This window comes from Bos indicus, chromosome 9 (genome assembly GCF_029378745.1).
Source record: "Bos indicus isolate NIAB-ARS_2022 breed Sahiwal x Tharparkar chromosome 9, NIAB-ARS_B.indTharparkar_mat_pri_1.0, whole genome shotgun sequence".
Lineage (NCBI taxonomy): Eukaryota > Metazoa > Chordata > Mammalia > Artiodactyla > Bovidae > Bos > Bos indicus.
The window spans coordinates 84,647,058-84,664,859 of record NC_091768.1 but is presented as its reverse complement, the minus strand read 5'-3'; the positions used below and the strand labels follow the sequence as shown (position 1 = coordinate 84,664,859).

Genomic DNA, 17,802 nt, shown 5'->3' with positions numbered 1-17,802 from the left:
GCAAAGAGAGAGTAAAGCAACTCACTAACCTCATTTATCAGGAACTGAAGCTGAATTACCGCAGCTCCACTGTCATGTTGGCAGTAACATTCTACTCCTGGACGACCAAAGCTGTCATGAATTTCATTAAGGAGTTTATGGTATGTGTGGGCTTTTTATAGCAATTGATAAAGTTATATAACAGACAAATATTTCCATGGCCTCATATTCAATACAGGCTATTTACTAAGGCTGAGATTTAGAATTAGATTATGCATCGATCTAATCAGCTACTTTCTGTTGATAGTCAGAAATCTCAGAGATTTTATATCTAAAAGAAATAAGACAGCTATCTCTTCTAGAAAAAAAAGTTAAAAACAGCAATATACAGAAACAAGCTACATATATTGAATATACTTCATTCCAGCCCTAGTCTTTTTCTTTCATTTAAAGTAAAAGAAAAGGTAGTTGATCTATAGAGCACCCAATTTTTCCCAAGTCAGTAAACAAGTCTGAAAAGTAGACATATGTCATTCTGCAATACTGCTTTTAGAAACAACTATCTTTTCACTAGTATTTATTCCTGTAGTGTCATTTTTAAATACCATAGGCTAAAAATATAACAAAGAACCACATATATATGTTTGTAACTGTGGCAAGTTATAATACCAATGAATGTTATCAGTCTCTTACAATATACTAGAATACAGATTAAGATGTAAATATTAATTTCCATATAATAACAGGAAACAGACAGCATTTTCTGTATGTTGGGCATTATATTAAACTTAGTATACATATTAATTCATTCAATCCTCACAACCATAAAGAATATAAAATATCCCACATATAAACATATAAGGGGGCTTCCCAGGTGATGCTAGTGGTAAAGAACCCGCCTGCCAATGCAAGAGACATGAGATGTGGGTTTGATCCCTGGATTGGAAGATCCCCTGGAGGAGGGCATGGCAACTTAATCCAGTATTCTTGCCTGGAGAATCCCATGGACAGAGGAGCCTGGCGGGCCAGAGTCCATAGGTGAGAGTCCAGTTGTGTCTCACACAGTCAGACACAACTGAAGCGACAGCATGCACACACACAAGCAGACAAGGAAACTGAAGCACAGAGAAAATGGCTTCTCTCAAGTCACACAACTAGGAAGTATAGCTGAGATAATGCTACACTGATATTTCTTTGTGTCAATTTATCTTACCTTCTAATTCTGAATTCCAATGTATTCTTTTCAAAATGTTGCAATCTTCCTACCTTAGATACCTTTAGTCTCAATTTGTCTACAGCTTACCTATCAAAGGCTTTAATATCTACCTAATCCTACCAGTCATCTTTGTTTCTGGAGTAAACCAACAATATACCTGACCCATGACATACACCAGACACTTCCTGCACAGCTACACTCATGGTTCTTGTCCAGACAAGCACCAACCAGCAAGACTCCTGAAGAGGAACTGCAGAAGATAAGGCTGTTTGACTGGGAGCAGAGTCTCTGAATACAGACATGATCTCCCAATTTAGACATGACCCTCAAGGTGAACAGACATGGAATCCTGTCTCAAATGACCATTAAGACATTGGGTTCACACCATAAGGTTCCTGAAATTGGGTCCTGTCCAAAGCCATTTTGCATAGATCAAGTATGCTCATAGACATTTTAGACAGGACCAAATTCAAGAAGCTTTTGGCATGGACCAAATATCTTATGAATGTTTTAGATAGGCCCAGATGTCCTGCAGGAAATCCTCTAAGAAAGCAATGGGGGCGGGGGGGAGGGGGGGGAGGAGGGGGAGAGGGAAATATTTACAGGAATAAGTAATATAATAAAACTAGCTATTAATGAAGAATAATCAGGAAGATATATGTAAGGACAGAGGACACATAAGCAGAAACAAAGATCTACTAGATCTAGATCTAGTAGAATCTTTTATACTACCATACCAAATTTAAATTCAAAATAAGCATTCATTCAGTCGCCTAAATGGTTTTATACACACACACACATACACACATATATATTTGGTTGGAAATGGAGGGAGTAAAGAAGTAAGTGCATCATCATCATCATCATCATAGCAGCTAATATTTGTTGAAAACAATGTGTCAAGTACTATACATGTATCACCTCACAAACAGCACCCTCTATTATAAGCAACATTTTTACAAATGAGGAAACTTATACACAAGGTTAAATAAGTTACCCAAAGCCATATAGCTAGTTAGTAAGGAAGCTGGGGTTTGAACTCATGCAGTCTATTAATAATTCCAGGACATCACAGAGACACAAACACGAACACACCATCATCAAACCTCACTTCCCCAAAAGAAAGGACCAATTTTCACATCTAAACATCACCTGACTTATTTCAAGTCATTTTAAAACTGAAAATACAGAGGAAACACTTATAGTTGAGACTACAAAGTCAGACTAGTCTGAAACAATAAAACCAGACCAAATGTAACTTTTAGTTGCAAGTAAATACCATAAAACCAATAAAGTTTTGAAAGCCTTCCTTACAGCCTACCTAGACTTTTAAGAGTTTCAGGTAACAGGAATATGGTGATCTTATCTCTTCACTCCCAGAACCTGCAATAGTGTTTGGCACATAGCAGGCATTTAATAAATATCTATGAATGAATGACTTTATAAAATCTAAGAAACCTGTTTATGTCCTGTCATATCTTCTTAGGTAAAATTAAGCTCATTTTTCAGAAAGTCAACCAAAAGTACAGGATACTAGAAACACGTTCAAAGTTCTTATTTCTATCAGGAGACTAGACTAAATTGTCTTTAGGGTCAATTATAGCTCTCAAAATTCCAGGAAATCTATATTTCCAGCCTATTCATTTGACCTTCCACTCATTTGTTAGGTCGGTATTACAATCATAGCAACAGCTCCTCATATTGCTTCTTCTTTCTTCTGGGATTTTTCCACTGTACTGTCAGCAAAATAGAATAAAAAACAGTAAAAGAAGCAGGCAATGGGACCTCAGCCAATCACACGTTCTGAAAGAATAATTCCTCAGCAAACTTCACTGCTGTCATTGCCACTATGCACTATACACATATTTGGACAACCTCTACTTTTTATGAATAATGTGGTAATGATTAGTGCTACATACTGTACTTAATAAACTATTAAGATCTTTTAAATTATATATCTTCTTAGAGAATCTGTTCATCAATTCCTGTCAACAAAGAAAAAGTCAAAGAAAGTATCAGTATTGTTCGAACAGCAACAGAAGTGACATATTCAATTTTGCAACCAGAAACAGAAGACTGGAGTATTAATACAGTGGAAAGCAACTGGAGGACTTTGATATCCTGTGCAGTATCTGAAAATACATTTATATGCTGCAAAGTTTAAAACAAGGATGTGGATAACCATATTTTTCATGAACTCATAAATTAGTAACTAATAAATTATCCCATGTTTAATTATGTCACATTCTGTGAATGTAACTTTGAGCAGACATTCTGCCAACAAACCAAGAAAGACTTTTAAGAGTAAACTGTTCTTCCCTGACATCGTTAAAAACAGTAAGCCCAGGCACAGCATTTGAATCCATCAGAAAGCCGGAAGATTTCCACTAACTTCTGTTACCACTTCTTTTAGTACATCCTTAGACTTTCAGCAAACAGGGTAATTCATACCTCTTCAAGTGTTCCAGTAAGACTTCAAGGTGTCTACTCTGAGCCAGCATACTATTCTGTGAATAAAAGGTCGGTGGATGATTTTTACTTTCAATGGCCTAAGTCTTAAACTGTAATGTGATTATTTCTCAGTAACAAAGATAAATTCCAAATACCGCCATAGTGTGGTCAAAGAATATTGACAAAAGGATTCTGAAAATGAAAAGAGAATGAGCTTTAGTCTACCATTTATTCTGTGTGAACATAAACAAATCACATTGCACGTGAAAGCTTTCAATTCTGTTATTCTGTACTGTTATGAGGAATAAATGGGGCAACAAATAAAAGGGCAAACAATACATACAATCTGTTCTCAAAGAAAGTTCTAGAGGTAGCAGATAACCAGAAAAAAAATGGGAAATACGCAAACTGAACTGTGATAACGAAGACAACCTATGTGGGCTGCAGCATTCTCACCTGTGAACTGTGCCCCTGCCTCCCTTACCTCATCGGTTTAAGGATCACCTGCAAACCTAAGACTAGACTTTTCAACCTCTTAATCAGACTCCATGGCCTTTCACTACTGTTTCTCATGTCCAGTAATACACTGCTAGGAAGATGAGTAAGGCACCCCCAGAATTTCAGTTCCTTTTCATCTTCATAAATACTTTGTACATCAGTTTCACAGTGATGTCTCCAAAGGCAATGACAGAACAAAGTGTCAGCTTGTTTCCTCACGGTTATACCATAAATCTCAAGATGTTATGACTGCTTTAAAATGACATCCTCTCTACATATACTATATTGAATGTGTTTCTGATCTATCGTTTGCCTCACTAAGAACACCACTACCCTGTCTACCAAACATTTAACTAGTCTTTCTTAATTCTGGCTCTACATCAGAAGCAGCCATGAACAATTACAACAAAAAAGAAATTACAAATGTCAAACTCCATGCCAGACTCACTAAATCAGAATTTTCTATCTAGAGTGGAAATCTAAGCACATGTTTGGGCATTGCTTTATTTCATTTTTTTCCCCCTAGTTCCACAAATCATTCCAATGTGTAGCCATGGCTGAGAAAAACTGGGAAACCTTGTGGCAAAAGCATAATTAAGCATTATCTTCTATGAAACGCACGCACACAGACACAAGGTGTTTATTTATATATGAATAATTACTCTGGCCATCTGATGCGAAGAGCTGACTCACTGGAAAAGACCCTCATGCTGGATGAGATGGTTAGCATCACCAATTCAATAGACATGAATCTGAGCAAACCCCAGGAAACAGTGGAGGACAGAGGAGCCTGACCTGCTGCAGTCCACAGGGTCACAAAGAGTGAGACATGACTTAGTGATTAAAGAACAACAAATTAAACTGTTTCATTTGAAGAAAAAAAATCTGAAAAATTATGAATCCCCTTAATCTCATCTTAGGTCTTACTTTTCATACTTCTAAAAATTTGCTACTTCCATCTGAACTAGTTCTAATCAACTTGATAGGTTTAAGATAGTGAAGAACATTCCATATTTTATGAACTTTGAATGTATTTACAATACTAAAATTTTTGTCAAATAGCAATTATTTGCACTTTTATAGTATAGTACCCCTAACTTTGGAGAAGGCAATGGCACCCCACTCCAGCACTCTTGCCTGGAAAATCCCATGGACGGAGGAGCCTGGTGGGCTGCAGTCCATGGGGTCTCGAAGAGTCGGACACAACTGAGCGACTTTACTTTCACGTTTCACTTTCATGCATTGGAGAAGGAAATGGCAACCCACTCCAGTGTTCTTGCCTGGAGACTCCCAGGGATGGCGGAGCCTGGTGGGCTGCCGTCTATGGGGTCGCACAGAGTCGGACATGACTGAAGCGACTTAGCATAGCACCCCTAACTTTATAGTTTCATCGACTTGACAAACATCAATTTAAACACCTTTTTAAAAATTAAAGATCATGTATTTTTCACCTATAAAAATTAATACAGACTTCTGATTTCTGGTCCAGCACATAAGACACTTGCAAGTTGTCATTTCATCCTAACAACAAATAAAAAGCTGAATAAACTAAAGATCAACAACTTATCTTAGATTTAAAAGAATTCACAGGGCAAACGACTGCTCCCAAAACTGCAGAGACAGGCCAATACAGAGAATGACAACATACCAAAATGAACCAACCAGCAGACACATGTGCAGCAATCAGTGCTGGGGCACGAAAACCTAGATTACACTTGATGATGAACTGCTGGAGGCTTAATGTAGACAAGTTTGTAAGAAACCCCAGATGGACCCAGTCATGGGGAGGGGGGATTTCCCACACTTCTGTGAGTTTTACCTCCAAGAGCTCTCTACCATGTTCTATCCGAGGAAAATGCCCTCTTGGAAAGGGAAAAGCAACCATTTTTAAATTTACTGGAGTGTTCTGTTCATAACAAGGTCTACCCTCGGGAGCAATAAACAGAGCCTAAACTGCTGGGGGTTTATCAGAGCCTAACTGGCCTGAAGGAAGGGAAATCAACTTCAACCCTCTCCAGCCACCCTAACTCCTTTGGCAAAGATGGGAGGAGCAGGGAATTGAGAACAGTTGAGAAGTTCACAGTCCTGAAGCACAGGCTCGAAAAAAGACTACGACCTACACACAGGCCTACAGAATGCTTCCTCTCCCCTTACCACCCAAAATTAATCTAGACACAGACCTTACATCCTTCATAAAAATGAACTCAAAATGGATGGCAGACCTAAATGTAAAATGCCAAACTATCAAATTCTTATAACATAGGAGAAAACCTAGTCATTTGGCAATGACTCTTTAGATACATCAAAGGCACCATTCATGAAAGAGAAAAAAAAAAGATAAACAGGACTTAATTTAAAACTTCTGCTCTGTGAAACACAGTATCAGAGAATAACAAGACAAACCACAGACTTGAAGAAAAAAATTGCAAAAGACAACTGATAAAGGACCATTATCCAAAATATATAAAGAACTCCTAAAATTCAACAATAAGCAAACAACCAACCCAATTAAAAATGAGCCAAAGACCTTAATAGACACTTCACCAAAGAAGATATACAGACGGCATATAAGCGTATGAAAAGATGCCCCACATAGGTCACTGGAGGAATGCAAATTAGTACAAGGAGATATCACTACAAATGTATTAGAAGAGCCAAAATTCAGAACCGACAACACCGAATGATGATGATGACATGTGGCCAAATAGCTCTTGTTCACTGCTGGGTGGGAATACAAAATGTACAGCCACTGTGGAAGACAATTTGGCAGTTTCTTATAAAACTAAACATACTCATACAATCTAGTAGTCCTATTCCTTGGTATTTACCCAAAGGAGGTGAAAATTTATATCCACACATAAAACCATGCATGGATGTGTATTTCTACTTTTTCAAAACTTGGAAGCAACTAAAGATGTCCTTCAGTAGGTGAATGGATAAACAAACCGCAGTATATTCGGCCAATGGAATAATATTTAACACAAAAAAGAAATGAATTATCAACTATTAAGAGATAAGGAAAACTCAAACGTATATTACTGAATGAAAGACGATCTAAAAAGGCTGCTGACTATATGACTCCAACTATATAACATTCTGAAAAAAAGGCAAAATTATGGAAACAGGAAAAAGATCACTGGTTACCAAGAGGTAGGGGAAGGGAAGAGATGAATAGGTAAAGCACAGAAAATGTTTAGGGCAGTGAAACTATTCTGTATGATACTATAAAGGTGGATACGTGTCAATATCCAGTTGTCAAAACCCACTGTATGTATAAGACCAAGAAGGAACCCTTCCATAACTATGGACTTTAAGTGATGACGTGTCAGTGTAGGTTCATCAACTGTAACAAATGTATCGCTCTGGGGGGAATGCTGATAATGGGGGAGTCTGTGCCAAGTGGAAATAGGGATGTATAGGAAATCTCTGTACTGTCTGTTCAAATTTGCTGTGAAGCCAAAACTGCTCTGAAGAGTAAGGTCTACCAAAAAAATTTATACGTTAAGAAGTGAAACTAGCCACACTGTCATAAAGGTGGACGTAATTTTTACTTCTTATTCACAATCCTAACATTCTGCTAGTCTGCTACCTAAGCAAAACTATATTGTGGACTATTTCTACAGTAAAACAAAATGCTAAAATTAACCACTTAAGATGCACAGGTCAACATTTAAAACTTTCTTAACACAATTTTTAGTAATTTACAGTGAATGTCCAATGTGTTTGGCTGCTTTTCTTGTGAGTGACACATCAACTCAAACTGACTGCAGCGTCTAGACTACAGTATAATCACAGCATAGTGCTCGTGCTTGGTCACATCAGACTCTTTGCGACCCCATGGACTGCAGTCCGCCAGGCTCCACTAACCATGGAGTTTTCCAGACAAGAATACTGGAGTGGGTTACCATTTCCTACTTCAAGGGATCTTCCTGACCCAGGGATTTAACCTATGTTTTGCATCTCCCACATTGGCAGGTGGATTCTTTTCCACTAGTGCCACCTGGGCAGCCCCAATTATAGCATTAACTGGTTGAAATAGGTCTCGAGCTACATCGTCCACTATTGTTTTGAGTAAGAATTTATTGTTTTTGAATAGAGTGGTTGAAAAATATTCACTTATTATTTACTGCTTTGGAGTTAGGACTATCTCTAAAGGGGTCAAAATGAATTATATTTACTATCACAGGCAGTTCTTTAGAATGGCTTTTGATACATAAATATACTTTCAAATGAACCACTTGTTCAGTCATCTGTAAAATACAGTCATAAATAATCGTGGTCTGGGTTAAAGAAACAAGAAGGAACATACATTCTCACGTATCAAGTAACAATCTTTTATCCCAGCATCCATTCTCAGATGCTTAATGGCTAAGTTCTTAAGTATGTATGGCCAAGTGAATTTTAGAAGAAAAATAAAACACATTATAAAAAATATAGTACAGAGACTACAAATATGGAAAATCTGTTTCAATATTTTTTGTCCCTTTCAAAAGATAAAATATATATACATATTATATATATATTAATATATACATATTATACACACACACACACACAAAAGGAAAGCAATTTGGCAGAAAGTACTGCAATAGTTGATACCACTAGATTTAGTCACGTTTGGCAGAGTACTGCTGTAAAAAAGCCGAGGTAGCGGCTATTACCACAAAAGATTATGTACTTTCAAGAAAGGGTAAGTTTAATCACTCTTCAACAGACAACCTCACCAGGAAAAGCTTCGAAAGTTCTAGATAGCCCTTATTGAAAGGGAAACACAACCAAAAGGTGTTATAAAAATATCCCTAATTAAAAAAATAAAACATTATTCAATAGTAACTACTGTATAATTTCTAAGTCTACATTATTTTGCAAATAGCATCATGTGCTTAGCAAATTCTAATTTCCCAATGAAGACTGTACTAAAGTCAAAAGCATTAGCTAGTTTTTTTTTTCTTTGTATTTACGCCCAGATTAAGGGAATGTTATTTTAGATCAATGTTCATTTTTAAATCATAGCACCAGCAAAAATACATATGTTCAGTATGTCATCATTTCATTTGTCTTTATATAATAACCTTTAGAAGGATTAACACCAGTTGGAAAAGTGAAACTAAGTGGAAATTAGCTTTATTTACTGAATAAAGTTTGTAGTTACTGCTAGTGAAAAGTTATATAGACAGTGAACAATGATAAAAATTTTTCATTTTTTTAATTTTATTTTTCATTAAATATAATGTATGATATAGATTTTAGATACCTATTATCATATGAAGGAAATTAACCTAAAAAAAAATTTTTTTCAAAGTAGATATAATTTTTCAATTTAAGTACCATGTATATTCATTCCAAGAAAGGGTGAGCAACCTATCTGACCTATCATGCACCTATCATGCACATAAATTTACTTCTAAGAGCTTTATCAGTTTTTGTTGTTGTTAATACATTTTTGCAGGTTTTTTTCCACAAATGAAAATGATTTTTCATCAAAATTTGCAGACATCTAAGAAATCACAATACTTTAACAAAATGTTTACATTCATTTTTATATTTAGAAGTATCTAAATGCTCCTACTTATCTCAATATAACATTAATGAAAATATTAAGAAAAAAATACAAATATCAATCAATATATTTTAAATTAAAATTAGGAAGAAAAGGTCTCAAACAAGCTGAATACTTCAATAATACAACTGATGACTGAACTGTCCCCAAAGGATGCCTGATAAGTCATATTCATTATCATAGTAATTATAATTCACCAGAAAAATAATTCATCTTTCACAGGGTCAAAAAAAACTTATGAAAATAAATTAACTTGGTATATAATGGTACCATGTATCATTGGTTCTTTACAGTATTTTTCTATATTTTTCTATTTATGGCTAAAAGATTAAATTTAAATTGAGTGTGGAAGTGTAATTTATCAAACTATAAAAATCTCTGTAGTCATTCCTTCCTGAACATTCCTCCATAATTTAAAAGCAAGGAAGCTGAATAAACTGGAGTGGGTTTATTTCCTTCTCCAGAGGATCTTCCCAACCCAGGGACTGAACTTGGATCTCCTGCATTGCAGACAGATTCTTTACTGTCTGAGCCACCCGGGAAGCCCAATAATTCCTTCCTGAGCATTCCTCCCTAATTTAAGAGCAAGGAAGCCTAATAAACTAGAGCAAGGATTGGCAAACTTCAGCTTGCGGGCTGAATCTACCCCACTGCCTGATTTTATAAATAAAGTTATATACTGGAGAATCTACATTCTTTCCTGCACACACAGTCTATGCTGCTTTTGTGCTACACTAGCAGAGTTGAGTTGCTGGGTCAGAGATGATAAAGCCAAAATGTTTACTACCTAGCACTTTACCAAAAAAAAAAAAATTGCTGACTCCTGAATTAAAGATTTAGGTCTTCATTACCTCATTTGATGCACACATACACTCATCTTTTATATGATCTTTAGTAGAGACCATACTAAGCTAATCATTTAAGAATCTGCATGTTCCTTCTGTTTTGATTTTATAATTGTATACTGACTTCTGTCCAAATTTCTGAACTTTATATAAGGCAGAGGATACTGGTTGATTCTAATTTGCACTGCTTCGGACTCTACTGCATCTTCTCATAACATTTCTGACAGTTAATAAATTCCTAAAGGTCTATTTTTAGATACTTAATGACTATATCATATTACATATAAAAGGATGATAATATAGAAATTTAGATTTTCAATAGTGAATTAAGAAAAAGATGGCTCCATGAATGGAAATAGGGATGAAATTAAAACGAAAAATACATCACAAAGACAAAAGCATTCAGCTTTAAAGAATTATTTAATGGGGAAAAAAAAAAAAGGATTCTAGACTTAAGGAATCATTAACACATGGCCCACTGTGGAGCACAAGTAGTAAGGAGTCACTGTGTCAATGATTCTTTCCCCTAACCCTCCTCCTACTCAAGCACTCTCCTGCCCAAAAAAACCCAAAAAACAAAAGTAACACATTGAATGGAGCGATTAACAGAATTCAATATTTCTTTAAAATGAATGCAAAACAGTGAGAGATTACAGCAACTGGGATCACCAAATCCAGAAGTAGATGACTAGTCTTTAAATTCTTCAAAAATGTTAAAAGTTGTAATAATGATATATGGAAGATAACTAACTTATCTTTCTTCTTTGATGTTACAAATAAAAATCAGAAATGGGTTCAAATTAAAAGTACAAGACATTATATGGAAGCCTGAACATCTTCATGGTAAGAAGTCTGAGTATTTAAATCTGAAGGTACTATTTTCTTCTTAGAGTGATTTATCTCACAAGTGATTAAGGCAAGGGAGATAGATATATCAAGTACCTTTTGGTAGTCTTTGACAATGACAGTTTTATGTATTCTTTGTTTATTTAATAGAAATCAAGTCAGCTACTCTGTTCTACTTCCTCCATAGTTATATAGTACTATACTATGTCTAACAAAAGGCATTCAAATATTAAAGGTATGCTTAGTTGCTCAGTCGTGTCTCACTCTTTGGGACCCCATGAACTTTTGTCCCCCAGGCTCCTTTGTCCATGGGGATTCTCCAGGCCAAGAATACTGACTGGAGTGGGTTGCCATGCCTTCCTCCAGAGGATCTTCCCAACCCAGGGGTAGAACCCAGGTCTCCTGCACTGCAGGTGGATTCTTTACTGTCTGAGCCACAGGGAAGCCCGGGAATACTGGAGTGGGTAGCCAATCCCTTCTCTAGGGGACCTTCCTGACTCAGTAATCAAACCAGGGTTTCCGGCATTGTAGGTGGATTCTTTACTAGCTGAGTTACCAGGGAAGCCCCAAATTTAAAAGATATCATATAGGCAAAGGTCCTTTTCTCTGTATCATTTTGCTATATCCTTAAACAGACATCTGTTTAGTTCAAACCAAAGACATTTCATTGATCTGCAACCTTAAAATACCAAATATACCTTCTAATGATGATAATGCACCAAATCAGGACAGGATATTCTCAATTTAACATTACAAATCAATGCTGACACTCTGATTATTAATTTCCTCCTTGTAAATAAGGTGTTGCTTCCAGTGCATGAAGTTAAAAGTCAAAGAAAGACAACCAAAGCTTATCTTTTTAAGGATAATCACCCCTATAGTTCACTTATTTACATGTACATTGCTAGTTATTACTATTCCAAGTACTATACAATTACCAGATTTGCTACTCAAATTACATGCTAGCAAGTCAATGAAATTAGTCTCTCTTAAATTTCTTATATAAAATTTAATTAAATCATATAATTAGGAACCCAGCATTATTTTTAAGTAATCTCATTTTAATTTTACAACCTGACCACTAACACTCAAGAAAGGAAAGTAAACTTTGTTAACAATATTAAAAATTCCCTAACTTTCCTATCGGAGAAGGCAATGGCACCCCACTCCAGTACTCTTGCCTGGAAAATCCCATGGACGGAGGGCCTGGTGGGCTGTAGTCCATGGGGTCGCTAAGAGTCGGACACGACTGAGAGACTTGACTTTTACTTGTCACTTTCATGCATTGGAGAAGGAAATGGCAACCCACTCCAGTGTTCCTGCCTGGAGAATCCCAGCGACGGGGGAGCCTCATGGGCTGCCGTCTATGGGGTCACACAGAGTGCGACATGACTGAAGCGACTTAGCAGCAGCAGCAACTTTCCTATGTCATATTGAGGACTTACTGATTATACAAGGAAAAGCAACAATTCACCATCTTACTCAAAGTGAGCTGTTGTTTCAACAACAACAAAAAAATGTTCTTCACATGTTATTCCTTGCCCCCTTTTGTAAACAAAAGATTACAACTCTGTATCTGCTGAGTTATGAATGCAGTCAATGGGTACAAAGTAAAGGAACCCACAATGGAAGTGAGTCCAATACTTCACCCTCTGTAACAGGTACTCAGGACAACCAATCAGAAGATACTCTAGACAGAGGTGGTCCACAGCATTCCCAAATCCTCAGCAGAAATTCAAAATCATAGAGCTGAAAGGACTATTAGAAATCACAGATCCCTATTTTCTAGTTTTACAAAAAAGGAAACTAAAAGCCTAGAGATTTTAGTTGGTTTATCCAAAATTAGTCTGAAGACCAGAACATAAACTTTTAATAAGGTAATTCCTCCAATATTCCTTTACCTTTCTCTGCCAGAATGGCAAAGTCAGGTTATAATTTTAAAAGCAAATTATACTAAAAAAAAAAAAAAGGAAAACAAAGAGAATACCTAACAGAAAAAAAAAACACCTATCTTACTTTAAGCCAAAAGTGCTTACCAACCACAAATTTGATTCACCAGTAACTAACATATCCCTTTTCAGTTCCATTCACATTCTATCATACTTTTTTCCCCTCCACAAGAAATTCATTGTAAAATAACTGCTTTCAGGCAGACAGCTTTTCTGGTAGTTTCTAAAGTCAATGTGTCTTTTTCTCCTGCTGCCATAATCCATGCTGAGAATCACAACCTATAGCTGACACAGTACTCATTCTTCCTTTTATACAAAGTCCTCTTTAATGAGTTAAGAGTTGAGGAATAAAAGTGTTTCAAAGTCCTTGTTTCTCCTCTACAGCTAGAATTTCAAATGACTAGAATTCCTCTATGAACAAAAAGGATGGTGGGGAAGAAGAGTAATAAAAATGTGGTTTTTAAAAAACAGTTTCTAGCTAAACTGTTTCACTTTTAACTACTTGAACAAAAATCTATTTCCAAATTTTTCCAACATTGTGATTATGTTCTGTAAAATAAATAAGCAGCAAGTCAAACATTGCAATGCTAACTTATAGTACAAAATCTTTAAGCAGTCATTTATCAACCACTGTGTGTAACAAATCTTCACATATTATCTTATCACATCTAAGTAACAATTTTGCAAACCTGTGGTTGAAAGAAACACAACCACTTAAAAAAAAACAAAAATAGTACTTTAAGATCTTTTCTTCAAAGACTGTGTCAGCTATAAAAGTAAATGAAATTAAGGCCTTCCTACACAGTGCCTGGCACCGAGTTGCCTCTCAGTAAGCATTTTGCTGAAATAAATGAAAGAAGTGAGAATTAAAACCACGGGAAAAACTCGTATTTATAATAATATTATATTGAACAGTCACTGAAACAGTCCTGGCATGCTCTTAAAAACTATACTTTTACATTATTGCATTAAATTCTGATTCTCACTTCATGAGCTAGGAGGGTTATTCCAACTTAGCTGGTAGAAGACCTAAGACAGAGTGTAGTCGTTCTCAACCAGAAGCATCTGGAAGTGCGAGGGCATCTGGAAGTACGAGGGCATCTGGGTTGCACACTGACAGCAGAGGTAACCTGGCATTTAGTAAGTAGGAACCATGGATATCAAACAGACTACAACATGCTGGACAAACCCACAGAATTATCCGGCCCCAAATGCTAGCATTACTGAGAGATGCTGACCAAGAATAAACGGGCAAAGCCAAACAGCTAACAGTGACTTTACACTAGCTCAATAACAAAATCCAAGAAATCACTGGGGAGCAACTCAAAGGCAATCAAATATAAAACTGTATCAACTTCTTAAGCTAAAATACGTCTAGGCTACCTTCTCAAAATGGCAAGAGGAGTAAACTAAAAGATGACGTAATTCCAAACTCAATACTACTCTGCCACCTTCTTTACCAAGTTTTCCATTTCTGTCTTGTAATTGCCTCAGGGCAGTATTTGAGAATTTTATCTGCAGTGACTCCCTCTAAAACCTGATACAAACAAGTCCTCAAGTCCTTCCCCAGTTCCCATTCTACTTCCCCTGCTTTAGATCCACTTTACTACCCACAGGGATTAATAGTTACATACAAAGGTTGCCTTGGTTCTATTCTTTTCATCCATGACACACTGCCCTGTTAAAAATCCGAAAGGTCACAGTCTACCGGACAGCATATCTCTCACATAGCTACAATGATTCCTTACTGAATAACGCCCAGGTAACTCAGGTTGACACTCAAGTTTTTCCACCAACTGGTTCCTTATTTCTCCCAACTCAATTAGGATCACAATTTCAACCAGTCTCTTTAGTATCCCTCCAAAGTACCATAACTCTCTTTTCTCTACTTTTGACCTCAGTTAGCCTAGAATAATTTTCCAATTTCTTCTTTTCTACCATTCTGGATCCTCACCTACTAATGTGCAGAAATGTCAGCAAATGCAATAAATTCAACTGTAGTTTCACTTTGTGTTATGTCAGTAGCTGCTGCTGCAGCTAAAACGCTTCAGTTGTGTCTTTGCAACCCTATGGAACATGGCCCACCAGGCTCCTCCGTCCATGGGATTCTCCAGGTAAGGATACTGGAGTGGGTTGCCATGTCCTCCTCCAGGGGATATTCCCCACCCAGGGAACGAACCTGCATCTCTTATGTCTTCTACATTGGCAAGGATGTTCTTTCACTAGCACCACCTGGGAAGTAGACTCCTAAATAATTCTAGCTTCAACTATGTGTAGTTTTAATCCTTGAAAGTAAGAAACATTTTCACTTCTTTTCCCCATTCAGGACAATATATAGCTACTTAGAATCAAAAAGTTGTTTCTTGAAGAAATCATCTAATACAGCATCTTCATTTTAAAAGTAAGGAAAAAAACCTAACTCAAGGACACATAATTCTTTAGTGGCAAGACATGAACAAGAGATAAGGGCACAATTCATAATCAAATGTTAACATTTAATAAGTGCTTGTTAAATGAACTCCAATGTACAGAAAGCCTTTTATAACTCTGCATTCAATAACCTTACACTGAAATTTGAAAGACAGGTCTACACCTTATCAAAGCAGAGACTGCCGATCATGTTTTCCACAAGTCAGAAAGACAAAAATGAGGTTCTTTGATAATTTTGATACTTAAAAAACTCATGAATTTTTACAAAACTTCAGTAAATTTGAAATTCCATTTTTTGGCACAGTCCTTGAAATATTCATATGTAAAATGACCTCATTGTGTTTAGAAAAAATTACCTTAAAAATAAGATCAGGGTAGACCATGGTTAAAATTATACTAGTAAACCCTGAGTCTACATAAGGACAACAGCAGCATTCCTAGCAATGCCTTCATTCTTCAGTTAGAACCATTTTTCTCCCTTTTATGTATTCCATTTGGGGACAAATGATTATTTTATCCCAATAGTTCTGATGCCTAGATTACTTGGAAGAATCAAACTGCACCCACTTCTACATGGCAAGAGAATTAAGATAATTAAATCACTACTATATGACTTGGCATATAAAATTATGCTCTCCTGCTTCCTATCAGTAAGTTCACTCCAACCTCATATTCACTCCAGAAGCCAAGAAGGCTGAACATAAAGCATGTTTATATAATTAGATCAGTCATTTGCTATACATTAATGCTGCAAATACATTCAATTTATCTTGCATCATTATTGGTTAGATATTATTTAAGGATTCAGATTTCTACAGTTCTTATCTACAAACATTCGATATCAGATATAAATTCCATATTTTTTTCCTAATCTCAAAACAGAACTTAATCTAGTCCTTCAACATTTAGGAAGATATTCTATTAGTTAAATTAGATACGCAATCCAAATTCTAATAGCCCAATCCCACTTTTAAAAATCCCCTACTCTGCTCCACAGTTAAATGAAAGAAAAGACTTTGATTTACAAGTATATTTCTGTCCTAAAGACATCTTTTAGAACAAATGTATTATAGGCTATAAGAGTCTAATATGAGAAGAAAACAAAGGACTAAAAGAAGCTGAATAAAATAGTGAAAAACATAAAAGAGCTAGGGCAAAAGAACAGACTTAGAATAAGTCTGCACATTAAATCAATATGGAGCTTGGAAATAAACTATAGCTGCCCAGTTTTCAAAACAAAGAATGGAGAAATGAACAAATTTTAAACCACATATAGTAGAAATTATATAAGAATAAAAAGATCTTAGTCACTTTCTACAAATCAAAGCCATAATAAAGCTCATGAGCTTATCTTCTACCTAAACTTAACAGGAGGAATGACTAGGTGTTATTACTGGTAGGCAAACCAATTTATCACTCTGGAATGTTCATGTAAATCTCATAAAAGAGAAAGCAGAAATATATTTGATAAATTCCTTTCTTAATTTCATTCTAAATATAGTAAGAAAAGTTCTAAAAAATTAGGTGTAAATGTAAATTATAGGTTTACTTTTCATATAGTATTTAACTATTTAAACATGTACAAAAGCAAAAGACTGATATGTGATGATTTTGTACACCTGATCCCTGCTGTCATTTGGCAATTAACATTAGGCCTAACTCTTTAACCTCTCCCTTTGTGTATTAATATGCTAATTACTCAAATGCATTAGGGATAAAAAGTCTTGTTTAAGAAAAATACTTGGTTTTATAAAGTCAGCCTTGCTTGCAGTACTTATTATATTAAGTAATAAAAGGAGCAGACTGGCTGTTAAAACAGTTATGTACATAAAAAAATTGAGAACACATTGGGTCTCAATTGGGAAAATAGTAAAAATTAAACCCACTGAAAAGAAAACCAAAATAATCTAAAAATAACTAATGTAGTTCCACATTTTTCCCCCTTTGAGTCCAGGTGATACTCTTTTGGGGAACAAAAAAAATTGCTTTTCATTCTAAACAGTCCATCTAGATCCAACAACACACTAC

The 17,802-nt window shown here is 35.8% G+C and overlaps 1 protein-coding gene across 5 annotated transcripts in view; it reads right to left on the bottom strand.

The window, feature by feature from the left end:
• STXBP5 (syntaxin binding protein 5) overlaps positions 1 to 17,802 on the bottom strand; it is a 155,467-nt gene that overhangs the window by 134,716 nt on the left and 2,949 nt on the right. For all 5 annotated transcript variants that reach the window (XM_019967557.2, XM_070796321.1, XM_019967558.2 and 2 more), the window contains exon 3: positions 30 to 111. In XM_019967557.2, coding sequence (XP_019823116.2) covers positions 30 to 111 — 82 coding nt within the window. The remainder of the gene's footprint in view (positions 1 to 29; positions 112 to 17,802) is intronic.